Here is a 16,814-nt window from a genome sequence, read left to right on the forward strand (position 1 = left end):
CTCACCTGCAAAGAAGCAGGAGTGTTTGGCAGGAGAAATCCTCAACCTCAGTGGGCCTGATTTGTAGCAGATACAAAGAAAAAATAGCTGCACTGTGTTTTCCCATAGCCTTGACTTTGGGACCATTTTTGCCAGTCTGCTGATACAAAGTTGTTACGTATCCTTTTAGTTTTCATTGTCATTTACCTCGTGAGTGATGCTGACCATCTTTACCCATGTTGTTCATAAAATAAAGACTCTCTCCCCCCAAATAGCTCTGACTAAACCTTTAATGCCAGTAAAAGGCTGCAAACCAATTACATTGACTCAAATACAGTCAGCCATCTATATCCATGAGTTCCACATCCCAACTTCAGATCAAAAACTCTTGAAAAAACTATATCTGTACTAAACGTGTACAGACTCTTTATTCTTGTCATTATTCCCTAAATAATACAATATAACAACTATTTGCCTGGTATTAACAATGTGTTAGGTATCATACGTAACCTAGAGATGATTTAAAGTACAGTCATGCATTGCTTAACAACGGGGATATGTTCTGAGAGATGTGTCATTAGGCGATTTCTTCACCAGGCAAACATCAGAAAGTGTACTTGCACAAACCTAGATGGTATAGTCAACCACACACCTAGGCTATATGATATAGCTTATTGCTCGTAGGCTACAAACATGTACAGCATGATACTATACTGAACACTAACTGTATCACAGGAGTTAAGTAGTAATATATCTAAACATAGAAAAGGTACAGCAAAAAAAAGTTGGTATAAAAGATAAAAATGGCACAATAGTATAAGGCACTTACCATGAAGGAGCTCGCAGAACTAGAAGTTGCTCTGGGTGAGTGAGTGAGTAAGTGGTGAGTGAATTTATTAAAAAATGTTTTTCTTCCTTCGATAATAAATTAGCTTAGCTTAATGTAACTTTTTTCATTTATAAACTTTTTTTTTGTAGTAACATTTAGCTTAGAACACAAATAGATTGTACAACTGTACAAAAACATCTTTGTTTATATTTATACTTTACAAACTTTTCCTAATAAAAAATGTATGGTTTTTTTTTTATTTTTAAAATTTTCCTATTAAAACGAAGACACATACTAGCTTAGGTCTACACAGAGTCATGAGCATCAATATTGCTGTCTTCTTCCTCAATATCTTGTCCTACCGGAAGGTCTTCAGGGGCAATACACGCATGGAATTGTCATCTCCTGTGATAACAATGCTTTCTTCTGGAATACCTCCTGAAGGATCTGCCTGGGCACGTTTTACAATTAACTTTTTTTTTAAATGAATAGAATGAGTATGCTCTACAATAACAGTGAAAAGTATAGTATGGTAATCACACAAACCAGTAACACAGTTGTTTATTACCAAGTATTATGTATGATACATAATCGTATGTGCTCGACTTTTATATGACTGGCAGCACAGTGTGATATGTTTACACCAGCATCACCACAAACAGAGTGATGGGTTGCACTAACACACTATACGGCAATGACGTCTTTAGGCAATAGAAATTTTTCAACTCCATTATAATCATATGGGACCACCCACCATCATATGCGTAGTCTGTTGTTGACTAAAACATTATATAGTGCATGACTGTATATGAGAAGTTGTGTGCAGGTTAAATGCAAACACTAGGCCATTTTAAATCAGGAACCTGAGCATGTGCAATTTTGGTATCATGGGAAGTCATGGAACCAGTCCCCCATGGATACCAAGGGAGAACTATATTCCCAAATACCTTTCTGAGACCTGGAGCATATTCAAAGTTTAATTAGTTAGGCTAATAACAAGGAGCTAGAGTACCAAGAATTCACACCAGTAGACTCTACTTGTGTGAACATTTCTCATTTCAGTACTTAATCTTTCCTAATTAAGAAAAGAGGCTCAAAGAGGTGACTGTGAGTTTAAACTTATTCTAAATAATCTGAAATTAAAAGGCTAATTGAACCACGTCAAGTACAAACTTCCTGTTTTCACAGACATACCTAATTCACTATCATCACAAAATGGCTATAAAAGTTGAGTTCTTCACCCTGAGCCACACCCACTTCCTCCCCAAGTCCTCACTACCTAACACACACAGAAGTTGGAAGCTCATTGCACTACTGACAATCTGAAAGCCACTTCCATAGACTGTTACAATTAAGCTCTACCCTTATGTGGTCCTTGGCATTTCAAGTTATAAACTACCAAAGTAACCTGTGCCACCTGCTTAAGGAAAGTATATCCCAGTATCAGAAAGGGCAGTAGGAAACCAGAAACAGCCTGAGTCCCCAAACTCAGGCATTCTAACATGATAAGTATAAACAGTCAATATGTAACGTGAACAAACCTCTGAACCCATTCAGGGCTTCTGAGAAGAGTCTTCCAAAAATATGGCAAGGAGTAAGCAAATAAACTCGAAAGAGTGATATAAACAGTCAAGTTGTCTCTACTACAAGGGAAGGTGTGCCCTAAGTTTTCTTCTAATAGCCCTGGCTGAATATTTGCAGACTCCTTAGTTAGGCAAGTGGCAAATTATAGAGTTTTCAGAACCCAGACTACAAGGACACAAAATGAAATAAAGAGTTCATGCCAATATGTACTGTTAAATAAGTTGGGTAAGAGCATGTGTTGTTATTTGGATTAAACTCCACTGGATAATACCAAAATAGGACTTTATTGGTATTGTTGAGTTATTTTTCTAGAGGAGAAAGATAAGGGTGAAACAATCAGGTGTGTGAATTAAGTAAAAACAGAAATGATTACGAAGGACAAAAATGGGGCTGTAAGCTATGCAGTAGTAGGGAGTCAAGAAAAAAAAAATCAGAAGGCATTTTTGACCCCCCCCAGTGAAATACAGTCATGCATCACAAAACATTCTGTTCAACAACAGACTGTGTACACTACAGTGATCTCATAAAATTATATTTCTAAGTTTAGACACACAAATACTTACCATTGTGTTAGAGTTCCCTACAGTATTCAGTGCAGTAACATGCTGTACAGGTTTGTAGCCTACGAGCAACAGGCCATACCATATAGCCTAGGTGCATAGTAGGCTGTACCATCTAGGTTTGTAACTCTCTATGATGTTCACACAATGATGAAATCGCCTAACGATGCATTTCTCAGAATGTATCCCCATCGTTAAGCGACCCATGACTGTACAGGGAAATAATATATTTCTGTAAACTAAAACTGAAAAAACTATAGGTAATCATAGTACCAATGTTAATAATATTAATGAGTTAAATGAGGAGGTAGCGCAAAATGTACTTCCCCACCATAGGACATAACACTGATCCCAACATCAAAATTGTTTTCTGCATTCCTTACTTTTATTTTTTTATTTTTTTGAGTTGGAGCCTCACTCTGTCGCCCAGACTGGAGTGCAGTGGCCGCTCCTGGCCACCACAGCCTCGACCTGCTGGGCTCCCGCGATCCTTCCGCCTCAGCCTTCCGAGTAGCTGGAATTACAGGCACGTGCGACCACGCCCGGCTGACTTTTTGATTTATTGTAGAGACGAGGTCTCGCCAAGTTGCCCAGGCGGGTCCCAAACCCGCAGGCTCAGCCAATCCACTCACCTCAGCCTCCCAAAGGTACGAGATTACAGGCTGAGCCACCGAGCCCGGTTTCCTTACTTTGAAACATAGCTGAAGTTGGCACTCAGAGAAAAATGTTTTGCATGTGAAAAAGTCGGAAGTTTCAGAAAAATATTACGCAGAAACTGAGCCCCAGAGGCCAAGAGTGGAAAAGAAACCAGGTCAAGCCTAAGCAAGCCAACTGAAGCCGCAACGGAAACAGCCTCCACAAAACGGGCCTGACGCCAGCTCTGAGACACCGCTCTGTATCTAGCACCACATGCTGATGAGTAACTGTGGGGCAAACCCTTAAGGTCTCGACAAGGAAGAAAAACGTTTCAAGGCCTCAAGGAACACACGAAGGGCCGCCCATCCCGAGCACAAGCATTCCTTGGGAAGTTAGTACCTCAGGATGCCACAGAGAACATTGCACTGAGGGCCTGGCTACCCATGCGATTACAGAAAGAGAAAAGACCAAACTTGGACGTTTTCCTTTTTCTACCTCTTCCAGCCGCCGCCTCTGTTCTTTCTGCTGCTCGATCCGCTTCTGTCTCTCTGCCAGCAGCTGCCTTTTATACTCTTCCTGCTCCCGGAGCTGTTGCTCCTGCAGTAACTGCTGTCTCCGAAGAGCCTCAGAACGTTCCTTGTTCTCCTGCTGTAGTCTCAGGAAATCCCGACGAAGAGTCGACTCACCAGGCACATTAACAATGGAACTGTAGGAGGAAGCAGGGCGCTCAGGAGTGTGCAGACCATTGTCCTCTGAGTGGCACAGCGGCACCAGCACCCTATTCCGTTTCTACATTCGTTTTGGGTTCCTCCGACTCCAGGGAGGCAACCGATACATCCACAGGAGTGACTCTATCTACAACTCGACAGTCCCACATCTTCCTTCATTCGTTTAGCAAATGTCTCAACATTTCTGCTTAGGATTCTCATAAGAACTCAAACTCTGTAAAATGAAATCACTTTCTCTCACTTCACCAGGCCTCCTTTAAGCACCGCGTTTTCCCTCAGCAAACAGAACATCAGAGCTCTCCAGGACTTACCGTTCCTTCATCTTCGTCTAGTCAGGCACCAGGCCTCACCCATGGGTTCCCTCCCACGTTCTCGGTTTCCAAGGTCAGCACTTGATCCCAAGTGGTCCCATGAATTAGCCATTACACAGATCACTCAGCAACAACCCTAGCTGCTCTCCCTGCTGAGTTGCTCCTCTCCTTCCACACCACCAGAGTAACAAGGAAAACAAATCTCCTTCAATTACTGCACTCATTATGTCATACTCCTATTCAAAAATAATTATGTTGCTCATGAAATCAGCTCCAATTCCTCTACAATTTTTAGTCTAAAAAAAGGATTCAAATCTTCTCCATAAGGAGTTTCTTCAACAGATTATCTTATCCCTCTTCAAACTCCCATCCCCTGGCACATGGCTTCCCACAAGTTTCTCAATGTACCCTTCCAGCCTCCCTTTGTCCAATTAATTAGTTGTGCGTAGCTGCAACAGCAATGACTGCCAGGCCAGCCCATTATTAACCCTCTAAGGGGATACCATAAATCTGGCAAACCACTCGGATGTCCCCTCTTAGGGAACGTAAAGAGACTGCTGATGATTATATAGGACAAATTAGTACAAGCACACATTTTTAAAAAATGTATGTTTCCCAGAAGGTTTAATACATATTTGATAATGAAAATAAACAAGTACATTATTAGTTTGTGTATTTTTAAAAAATGTATGTTTCCCTGAAGTTTTCTATTCAAAAACAATTGAAAATCTATGTCCCATTTGAAATTTGTCAAGCTTCTGATTGATCAGTTGAGAAGCACTTTTCAGGAATCGTGAGTACGTCCTTGGACATCATCTTCAAACAAGAGACTGGACAATCCATTACATACTATTAATGTGGGAGGAAGAAAATGAGACAGCATTGTCTGCTCGAATAGGAAAATACCAGGTGGAAGATGTCAAACAAATTACTATTGCACAGCATATATCAATGAACCTGCAATGCATATCGGTGACTGTTTCATATGTTACCACACATTAGAAAAACATAAGCAGCAAAATTTTGATTTTTTTGTCATAAATAAGTGTCTCGATGTCCAAACTTCCATCATAAGCAAAATATCATTACAATAAAATAGTGAGTTCCAACACTACACTATTTAATATGAAGTGATTAATTTTTCACTATTTCATTAAAAAGTGCACTTGAGTTGCTGGTAGGTGATCCACAAGATGTCTTCAAGTACAAAGGGTTAAAATCCAAAAATCCTCTGTTCTCCAATTAATCAATTACGATGAGGTTCATGATACTAATTTTGACTCCTCAATTTTCTGCTTTACTAAACCTTGGGAAGCCAGAGATAAACCAAAACACAAACCACAAAAAAATCAGGACAGACACACCCTAGCAGAGTAACTCAAATGCTGGTAACAACAATTGTGGGACAAGCAGCTCTCCTCCAAAAAGACATTTCAGGAAAGACTGCAGAGTTTTTCAACAGAAGTCCTGCTGGCTCTTGAGCAGGACCATTCTTTATGCGTAGTGATGCTCTCTACAAGTCATAAGACCTTTACCATCCATGCCTCCTGGAGCAATAAATGCTGGGTCAATCTCCCTGCCCAGCTCCAAACATCTCTCAGTGACCAAGAGAAAGGACACAACTCATTCCTTGGTAAAGAACCACTGGGTATGGAAATCAAGGGGAGACAAATGTTTACAGGACTCTGTCAAAGAATAGAGAAGAATGAACACAGTAAGGCGCACTCAAACTAGCTGAAGACTCCTTCTACCACACAGAAGTCTTCTGACATTCTAGCACCAACATGCGGTTTAGCCCCTTCACAAAGCAGGACACTGATCCGTGGTTCTGTGGTTACCTTGGCTCTCCTTCTTGTTCAGGCACTTCCTCCTCTTCTTCCTCACTCCCACTGTATTCATATTCAGTTTCATCTATGAAGAAAAGGATAAGATAAATGGGACAGTTCGCAGGCCTGACACATGCTGTCAGACAAGCATCACCAAAGGTATGATGGCAGAAAATCAGTAACATTTTCCTTGTGAAAACAGCCACTTGCACGGAGAACTTGGGGGGCAATGTATTGAATTCCCATACTGAACATGCTGACAACTCCCTGAGTTGTCCTTGCTCCCCAAAGAGCCAGTCCCACAAGCACGCAAGACAAGCCTTCACCAGGAAGCACTGCTGAGGGGAGACAGGACTGGAAGAAGGGCTCTGGAGCCCTTGACACAAAAGAAAGTGGCCCAAAGGTGCTCACAAAGTTGCAGAAGTCTACTTTGATGACAAAATTCAAGAGAGAGGTGGAATTGCTGAAGCTAAGGCAACCATGAGGATTTATCTGGCTATTTTTAGCAATTGAGATCCACTGAGAATGCAGCAAAGAAAAGCCTACTTGATGGACAACATGTGAAGCACTGAGTAGGTACTGAACAGGGAAAACAAAGCCAAATATTCCCATAAATTATAAAAGGTGAAACCAGGAAAAGCCCATTAAACAAAAGAATGAGACAAAAATTCCTCTACACAGACCAGACTTCAAGTTTCAACAGCAATAACTCATTTTCACTTCCATAGATTTTGTACCATTTTCCTAAAAATAATGGGTCATTTTATGGACTCCTTCACTTAATGTCAGTATCCAACTTTCAATGAGCAATTTCACTCCAGAGAGCAATCAAAATCAGATAGGTTGAAGAGATGTAAAAACACACACAAAAAGTACATTTCTATTTTTTTCTCAAAGCTGTATAAGATGAAAATCAGCGACCTAGTAAGAAAAAAGGGCCGAGCACTTTAAAGCAAGGAAGGGTCAGGACAAATTCGTCAGTTTATACATATGACATTAGTTCTTCTCTATGTAGACAACCAAGGCTACATAATTTTAATAGACATATAGATATATGCTAGCTTCTAAGGAAAATTCCAACCTAAATAATCTTTAAATTTAAAAATCTTAAATTTTTAAAATCTTAAATAATCTTTAAAAGAATCCTTTAAATAGGTATTTTGCTGGGTTTAAAATGTACTATAAACTACTAATTATTGACAAGAGGCTGAGTGTATATGAAAGGTAAACCCAAAGAGAAAATAAAGAAAAGGCTGTGACTTGAAGACTGAGAGGAAGGGAAAGTGCTCCACTGTTTCCATCTGCAAGTGTAGATAATGAGGAATGCATGAGATGATCCAAGTTAAGTAGCTAGTAGATGTCCGAAATGTTTCAGAATGTTAGCTATTATTACTAAGTAATGAGAAACTGATCAAATGTGCAGATAACTTTTTCCAAAAATGGACTACCATGTCAACTGCAAGTTAAGAAAAAAATCTTAGCTTTTACATTGCTTCAAGTGCACAGCTTGATGTACACAGCTTAATTATTTCTAAATATATCAGAGAAAAAAGTTATTTTGAAGATCAATGTTAACTTAACTATGAATATCAAAGTTGTGTAAGATTCAAATGAACATGCAGAGGTTAGTACAGGCTTCCAGAAAGACTGACCAACTCTTTCACTGCCTTGAACTTGCTCTTTTTTGGTTTCTTCTCTGGCCTTGAAATTTGAGTGTCAGAAAAAATTCATTAATAGGATGCCAGTTACCCAAAAGTTCTATAAAGTTACTACTGTAAGGCTCCACAGAACAGAAAGATCAATGTGAGTGAGCAGCCTCAGAGAAGGGGGTTAAACAAATGCAGTGATGAAGTATGAACTGCAACAAGCTGGACAGAAGGAAAAGTGGACATGTCGGAAGATGGGCACAGTACATGCCAAGATATACAAGGACGCTGGGAACAGAAAGGAACTTTAAGTAATTAGCACAAGGGCATGCTTCTGTTGTGTATTCTAACAAGAGCAAATTAGTCAGTGTGCATGTGGTCCAGGTTTAACCACACCACCTGGAGCAGAGTAGAGCAGCAAGAAACCTGGTGGGTGGGGGCACTGGAAAGAGGATGAACAGGAAAATAAACACACTGATGGTGACGTGTGCAAAATAGCCCCCAAGCGAAACAGACCACAAACACATATACAATGAAGTAAAAGGAGCAGCAACAATGATGTGCCCCTGAGGAACACCAAGTAAAATGCCCCGTACTGACCCACCACAATGCCTATCTAACTGGCATCAGCTTGGAGACACACCACAAAACTCTGCTGACTCTACCTGGAACCAGGCTGGGCCCCAGGCCAGAGACAGACTACGTGAGCACTATCCAGGTGAGCACAATCTCACAGGTGGGAAAGAAGTGACCCATTCTAGTTGGCAAGAACCTAGAAATTATACTGTAAAAGATGATAACAAAAACAGCTTAATTACCTTTCTCTCCTCTCTTCTTCCTGGTCCGGTCTATATGATCCTTAAGCTGGATTCTAACTTGCCTTTCGTTTGGCTGATCTCTTATGAAAGGATGTTTCAAAAGCTGCTCTGTGGAGGGCCGCTGCATATAATTCTTCACCAGGCACCCTTCTATAAAACTAAAAAACTTCTTTGACCTGTAAGAAGTAAAAAAAAAAAAAAGTCATCATATTTCTACCACAGAGTAAAGCTACAAAACATCAGTACCTTACAAGCCTGAAAACAAAGAAGAACTTTCAGAACTCAGTGTGAACATTCTGTCAATGCACAGGAATCATGTACGAAACGTAAACAGGAACTCAGGACTGCTGGGGACTAGGAGCATTAATTTAGCAAAGTTTAAGAACTGCGCCACATCACTGAGAACACACCCCAAACAGGGATCTATGAAGGTAATCAGATTTAAAGCAACTGGGTTTAAATCTAATATTGCTCACGAATCACTTAATCACAGGGTGGAGGAGGCAAGGGGGCAGAGGGAAGTCTTTGTTAAGATGAAGGCAGAGAGAAAGTATAGATGTCTGGTACCCAGAAGACAAGGACAGACAATGAAATGAGAAAAAGAGCCGAATCTTTGACCAAATGCAGACTTTTTAACCTGTTAATTTGACACTCTGGCCAGCGTTTCAAACTGGTCAATTTATCAGTTCATGTACAAAGACAGACATGATAGTTTTTAGGGGGACAACGAGTCTGCCACCTCACAGCCAGACTAGCCACTTTTACTTCTGCCTGCCTCTCCAAACCAGGCTCATAATGACTGCAGCCCTAGCCTTGGTCAAGATACTCCCACCAATCCTATCTTTTGAGACTCAATTCAGGAATCATCACTTTTGGTAAACCTTTCTGGCAACACTCTACCCTATGTGCCCCAAGCTAGAAGCTTTTCTTCTGGGGGTATCTGCTTTTAACAAACTGTATACTTTGTGTTTCTGGCTCCTCTGCTGGGTGGTTTAAAATAATACAGGTCAGAACTGGTTCCTGTTTTTCAAGATGTCAGCAATGCACAACACTAAGCATGGCACACCACTACAGGTATAGAATAAATTTTTGTTGAATGAATGAGATATTCAGTCTTTAAAAACATGATTTGGAACATTAGTTCAGTTCTTTCCAATTACTTCACTGCTTTTAAGAATCATTTATATTCTCTTTTATTTCCATTAAAACTTACTTTTTTCTCAATTCAACAAATATTTATGTACCGACTACTTGCATTTATGTAAGGCTCTTAAGGAATACACATAGGAAATAAAGTGGAGGAAATGTAGGTATATACAATAGCAGATGTATAACCAAACCTACAGAGGAGGAAAAAAAAACCCCAAGATTGTTACAGTGGATTTCACATCAAGAAAAAGGATATTTGATATTCATAAGATGGGAGAAAGAAGACAGTATTCTACAGTGAAGGGACCACATGAACAAAGGTAGGAAAGTGTCAGAGAATAATGAGCCATTTCCTGAGGCTAGGATGAAAAGTGAAAAAGAATGGAAAAGTAGGTCAGGGTCAGCTCAGAGAAAAGCCTCAAAGACATTCGAAGAAACTGCTAATTTATTCTGTGTTTAATAAGGGACATGAAAGATTCTATATGATATAGTGAAATGCTCTAACATGGAGATTCCTAGACCCCAGTCCACAAAGAACATTTTGGTGAGATTATTAAAAACGCAAATATCTGAGTCACCCCCAGACCAGAAACTTTTGAGTCTATAACCCTTAATTAAACAATTCCAAAGTTTTCTCAGGTATTATGTCTGCAGACTAACATTTGGGAATCGATTATCTATATTCTATGCTCTAAAATCAACTACCACGTTCTGCTGGAAGAGAGGACAACGATCATCTTCTGAAAGATTCTTCTCCAAAAACAATCGTAGAAATTAACGTGTGGTGGACAGAGCACAGCAATCACAAAGGAAGAAGGATTTTATGTTTGTGATCATCTCATCCCTTTAGAATACTTGAATAACATGAGACAATGATATAAATGGATGAATGCTACATCTAATCATGTTTAAAGAAAGCATGGTATAAGAACAGAAGAAGCATTTATTGCTTTCAACCACTGTCTCTTTGTATCACTGTATGTTGGATGCATAGTGGTTGATCCAAAACTGTAAATAATGGATGGAATAATCAGAGTGTGAGATACCCCAAAACAGCATTAATTCAGCAATCCTTCCAGTATAGACTTTTGTCAAAATCTGAGAGAAAAGGAAAAATAAGTATTTCTTAGTTTAGCATGAACTGGTAAAGAATTACTCCAGCCTCATAGCTTACTGCTTGGTAATGTCCACCATACATACTTGATTTCCCTAGGAATGGCTACCCACGGATGTCCAGAGTTACTATGCTTTACTATAGGAGACAAGCTGGGACTGAAATCTTTGCAACTATGTGGCAATAAGAACCTTTCTGAAAATGGGTAAATGCAATGAGACAACCTTAATTATTTGGAGTCAAAAGTGGTTAAAGACAGTATTAAAAAAAATAAGAAAAGTTCTGCCAGCAGAAAAATGGTGAGAAAAAAAATGGTGAAATGTACTGGGGCAAGGACAATGAGGAACAGAGAAACATGATGAAAACTAGTATGAAAATGTGTGTGTGCACACCCACATAGGAGAAAACAAAAGTGCAAAACACCAGAAGGTGAGAAGCCAAGAAGAAAAGAACAAACGGTGACAGCTAAAAGTCAAATCCAGAACAGAAGGCTCAAACTGAGATCTTTTGACTATTTCAAAATAAAAGTCAGGAACCTAAAAGAAGACAACATTAATTGAAAAACTAGTAAGAATAGTTTTTTAAAAAAATCCATGGTAGGTAGGCATCAATATAATAGACCCCCAGGAAAAGAGAGAAACAGAAAAAGGAAGGAAGGCCCACATGCATGAGGAGCTGGGGAGCGGACAAAAAGGGCAGCAGAAGAGGACCCAGAAAAAAGTTCAGGAGGGAACAAAGGGGCAAATTTTTCAGTAAAAACCCAAACACTGCCCTATCCCTTAGAGATTTTACAAGGAATCCAACAGCATGTTCCCACAATGCTGCAACTCTGGAAGCTTTCTCAAGAAGGTCATCTTCCTCTCCCTCCATGGGTGTCAGTATTTTGTTTGACAAATGGGTAAGAATTAGAAGGAGAAGGAAAGTAGCAACCCAAGAAGAAAAGACCGTTATGTTAATGTGCTCTCCTGGAATGGAAAAGAATATATCTAACTTCAATTTTTTCATAAAATAATTATGGCAAAAGCCTCCATTGATCTTAAAATCCTATTTCATCTGAGGAACTGTAAGTCAACACAGCTTTGTTTCTTTAATGGAAAGATGTTTAGACGTATATTATACTTAAAAGAATGCTTTAATATTAAAGTAGAACTTTGTTATTTAATCATGCTATGGTGTTCAACATGGTTACTTGTCACCATTTTGCAACTCAGAGTATTTTTCAAGAAAAAAACTCATTTAAAAAAAAAAAAATCAATGCACTTGTAAATTGTGTTCTGGTGTACCAGCTCTTGTTATCTTTGGAATTAGAAGGGCCCAGAATTTTGTCTTAGAGGAAAGTAAAACTAAAAAGAAACAATGTTTTGTTAAAAAAAGAAAAGAACAACAACAGCGACAAAACCATACATAGCTTACCATTTTTTTGACTTCAGCCGGGGAGGAGGGTTTCTGGGAATGAGAAACAGTGCTCTCATTGGATGCATGTCACAGAGAGCTGGGGAGAGGAGACGACTGGGTCAGTACGGCACTTATTTCTCTCATTCTTGACTTCTAGGGCTCACTCATCAATAACATCAAATGCTTTGGCCCATCATCTGATTGATACGCTTCATATCAAGCAGTCTAGACACCTAGCTATGAACTGTAGGGCATACCTTGAAGTTCATTTATAAACAGCAAAATAGGAGGACGGGAGCAACAAGAAGAATATACCATTTCAAATAGACACTGCAAAGTTTTCATAAACCAAAGTCTTCAAAGAATTAACACAAGTTTTTAAGTCATCTGTAAATTACAATGAAAATGACTATATTTTCATAGGGTTGTTGTAGGGATCTTGTAAATGCCTTTACACAATGCCAGGAACAGAGTAAGCACAATTAAGCCTTCCAAAAAAGTTAACTGCGTGCTGTTATAGCTAGTATTACTATGAAAGAGCACAAATGTGAGTATCAAATGAATTGTTTAATTCTATGGAATTACTATTTGTATTCCTATCACTTGCCCCAGTAGAGGTGTGTTAGGCACACATGTACATATTAATTTGTCACCAGAGGCAATGTGCATTTTCATGTGTTTTTTTTTTACCTTCAAGAGAATCTTACAAGGTACCTGGGAAATGGGGGCTGGAGAAGCAGACAATACTATTCCCATTGTGAAAGAAAACTGAGACAAAGGATCAAGCAGTACTTCCCTGTCTCAACTTCTTAGAGGGAAACACAAGAGAACATACAGTGTTGAAGGCAGACATCCACTTCTATATAGCAAACTGATTTTCAGCTGTCAGCTGTTTCATTCATTCAACAAGTATTTATTCGGCAACAACCATGTGCCAGGTAGTTACATATTCTTTGTGCATACCACTTTTTAGGCGGACCAGCAGAAAATGCTGGAATTTTTTTTCCTTTGTTCTCTGTAATTCTACCCATCTCTGATCAACAGTCAATTTTAAGAAGTTTTTCATTAACATAATCCAAAAGAGAAACAAAACACTCAAAAAATTTCAGTTAAAACACACACAAATTATTCTACAGATAAAAAGTTATGCCTCTATTTGTAAAGTCAAAACTTAAGTAATACTAAGATTTCATGTGTCAGGACCAGTTCTGTTGAATATTAAGTTTAAAATGTAAAAAGAAAAATGACAATTTATTATCTCATTTCAGCATATCAGGTCACACATGTGAATACAACTTAAAAAAAAAAAAGAAAATGTGGCCTACAGACTTCCTAAAGATCTCCAGAAGGAAAAGTAGTTGCCAAGAATTCTTTTTATATCTAAAACTACTGTATCTGTGATTCCTTCATCTAAACACTCCACCAGAAATGCCTTTATCCATGCAGCTATTCTTTCTGAAGTATGGGAACGGTTTTAAGTCACAGGTAACACCTGGACTAAAAAGGAAAGACAGTTACTTACGGGGAGCACCTTCTGCCATCTCAATGGCGGTAATGCCACAAGACCAAAGGTCACTCTGCAAAAATAAACACCATGTTATGGATCCTACAGAGCTACAAAGGCACTCAACTTACATTCCTGGCAATTTATACAATTTTGGTGCATTAACCAAAAGAGAGTTTTCCAGGAAATTAAAAGCACATAAACATTTGTAGAATATCCTACAAATGAACGAATAAATGAATGACAAAAGATAAAGTTGATTAATTAAAACCACTCATATCTACAAATGAAACGGAGAAGGCCTACTTAAAAGCCACTCTCTAAATGCCCAGTGCGTGGTCAGCTGTTCAGTATGTTTCTTCATTTATTTATAAGCATCCAACAGTTAGACTTCCAGCCCAGATTTATATTTATTTTTACGTTTTTTGTCAATAACTCGAAACTAATTAAGATTTTATGTGAGTAAAGGTCAGAAAGCATTCTTGACACAAGTGCAGCACTGAGCTCACATATCTACTGTGACTCACTAGCTGGCATCACGCTACCGAGCACCTTCACCCTTCCTTCAAATCAAACGGTAACCTGGTTCTCGGGCATGGAATCTTGTCCTTCTGATTCCTCTGAGGTATTAAATTTAAAATGTGAATTAAACTTTACTTCCTACTCAAATATAAATTCCACGAGGGCAGGAATTTTTGTCTGTTTTATTAACATTTTGTCACATTTAGAAACCGAATATATCCAGTAGGCACTCAATAAACATTGGCTGATGGAACAAAAGTCTTATTGGGTGATAGTTCTTAAAATCCAAAAGAGAATTTTTTTAAAAAAGTATCCAAGGACAGTTATTGTCATTAGCTTATGTGCTATCCTAAGCAAGGAATTACTGAAAGTTGCTTGGTTTAAGAGTTTTGTAAATAACCTATAATTACATTACAAAGTTCAGACCCTTATGTTTGAATCCAAGAATAAAGACAGGCCCCTGAATTCTTTCCCTGTTGACGCGCAGTTTTCTGCACCACCAGGGTGCAAGGGTTCTCACTACCCTGTCCCAGTGATACCCCTGGCAGCATAGGGGTGGATGAGCAGCACTACACATCCGCTGGTGTGAGGCAGAGCCCCCACCTCCTGGGAGGTGATCTTGCGAGGTTTTCCTTGACACTAGCTGAGCCATTCCCGGATACAGAAAACAAGCAAAATGATATTACAAAGAATTCGTCAGACATATCTAGAGGATATGACATTTCACAACAGGCCCAGCCTCTTCAGCAAGTAACATACACGGAAAAAAAAAAAGGGCAAGAGGTATTCTAGATGAAAAGAGACTCGATGACTGAACAAATACACTTTCTTGTCCTGCATTACATACTGGTTTGGACAAACCAGCTAAGTCTCATTATAAACTTTGCATTAAGGAATTATTTTTATTCACTTAGGTGTGGCAATATTTTGGGTATGCTAGAAACCATTTTCAAATTTTAGAGACATGTAATATCATATTAAAAAGTAAAAAGTCGGCCTGGCACGGTGGCTCAAGCCTGTAATCCTAGCACTTTGGGGGGCCAAGGTAGGAGGATTGCCTAAGCCCGAAGGATCAAGACCAGCCTGGGCAACATGGTGAGACCTCGTCTCTACAGTAAGTCAAAAAATTGGCCAGGCGTGGTAACGTTCGCTTGTAGTTCCGGCTACTTGCAAGGCTGAGGCAGAAGGATCTCCGGAGTTCAGCAGACTGACATTAGAGTGGCCGTGAGCATGCCACTGCACTCCAGCCTGGGTGATGGAATAAGACTCCAACTCAAAAAAAAAAAAAGTAAAAAATCATAAAGTGTAATCTATTTTAAAATACTTCCACATTAAAAAAATAATAATAAAAATTCCTCTGCATGCTAGGCTTAAATTAAGCTTCATTAATTGGGAATTTATAGAAGGAATTAAAATACAGTAGAGATTATTAAAATATAAACTCGATTTGTAATATTAATAGGTACATTACCTACTCTGGTTCATTTAATTAAAGCAAGGGTTTTTTGTTAGCCTTTTTTCCCCAAATATTTTTGTAAACATAGTCAACCTGAGTCTGATCTCAAATATCAATTTTACAATTAGATAAAAAAGGTGCGTTATTAATTCAAGTCTCTAGAGGTCACTCTAATAATTCAAATATATTTGTATACCAAATCAAAGCTGTAAAGCTCTTTAACAATAACTCTAAATATATTTTAAATATATATATTTGGTTCTAATATATTTATCAAGTCAAAATTTTTAAAAAGACAGCCAACAGGGATGAAAGCATTTAATTTGTGCATGATGAAAAGTTCTAGGTACAACAATGTTTTTCAGACTGCCCTGAAACTAGTGTACTCCTTAGTAAGAAAATACGGACAAAAAAGCATCTAAACACCATCCTGGAAAATTTGCACCTGAAATGGGTTGCCCAGGACTTCCTCACTGAAAAGCAGGCAGGGACAAGGGGAGTGTAAATTGTGAGCAAAGCCTTCATCCCTTAGGAATGTCGGCAGCCCAGCAAAGGCACACAAAGCAGATGCTTCTTTCTTACTCTGTAGTCATAGGTGGCGTCTGGGTTCTCGTCACAGGCAATGACCTCAGGAGCCATCCAGTACGGAGTGCCTATAAACGTATTTCTCCGCCCTACTGTCCTGTCCAGCTGTGCACTCACACCAAAATCAACTGTGGAAGGAAGAGAAAGAAAAAAGTGAAACATAATTAACAAA

At 38.9% G+C, this 16,814-nt stretch overlaps 1 protein-coding gene across 3 annotated transcripts in view; it reads right to left on the reverse strand.

Moving 5' to 3' along the window:
- Positions 1–16,814, reverse strand: part of MAP4K4 (mitogen-activated protein kinase kinase kinase kinase 4) — a 111,712-nt gene that overhangs the window by 51,848 nt on the left and 43,050 nt on the right. For all 3 annotated transcript variants that reach the window (XM_021711178.1, XM_021711177.1, XM_021711176.1), the window contains exons 5-10: positions 16,640–16,770; positions 14,098–14,152; positions 12,594–12,672; positions 8,918–9,093; positions 6,466–6,538; positions 4,084–4,294 (exon numbers count right to left, since the gene is read on the reverse strand). In XM_021711178.1, coding sequence (XP_021566853.1) covers positions 4,084–4,294; positions 6,466–6,538; positions 8,918–9,093; positions 12,594–12,672; positions 14,098–14,152; positions 16,640–16,770 — 725 coding nt within the window. The remainder of the gene's footprint in view (positions 1–4,083; positions 4,295–6,465; positions 6,539–8,917; positions 9,094–12,593; positions 12,673–14,097; positions 14,153–16,639; positions 16,771–16,814) is intronic.

The sequence above is a fragment of the Carlito syrichta genome, unplaced genomic scaffold (genome assembly GCF_000164805.1).
Source record: "Carlito syrichta isolate Samal-C Ts95f unplaced genomic scaffold, Tarsius_syrichta-2.0.1 Scaffold301896, whole genome shotgun sequence".
NCBI lineage: Eukaryota > Metazoa > Chordata > Mammalia > Primates > Tarsiidae > Carlito > Carlito syrichta.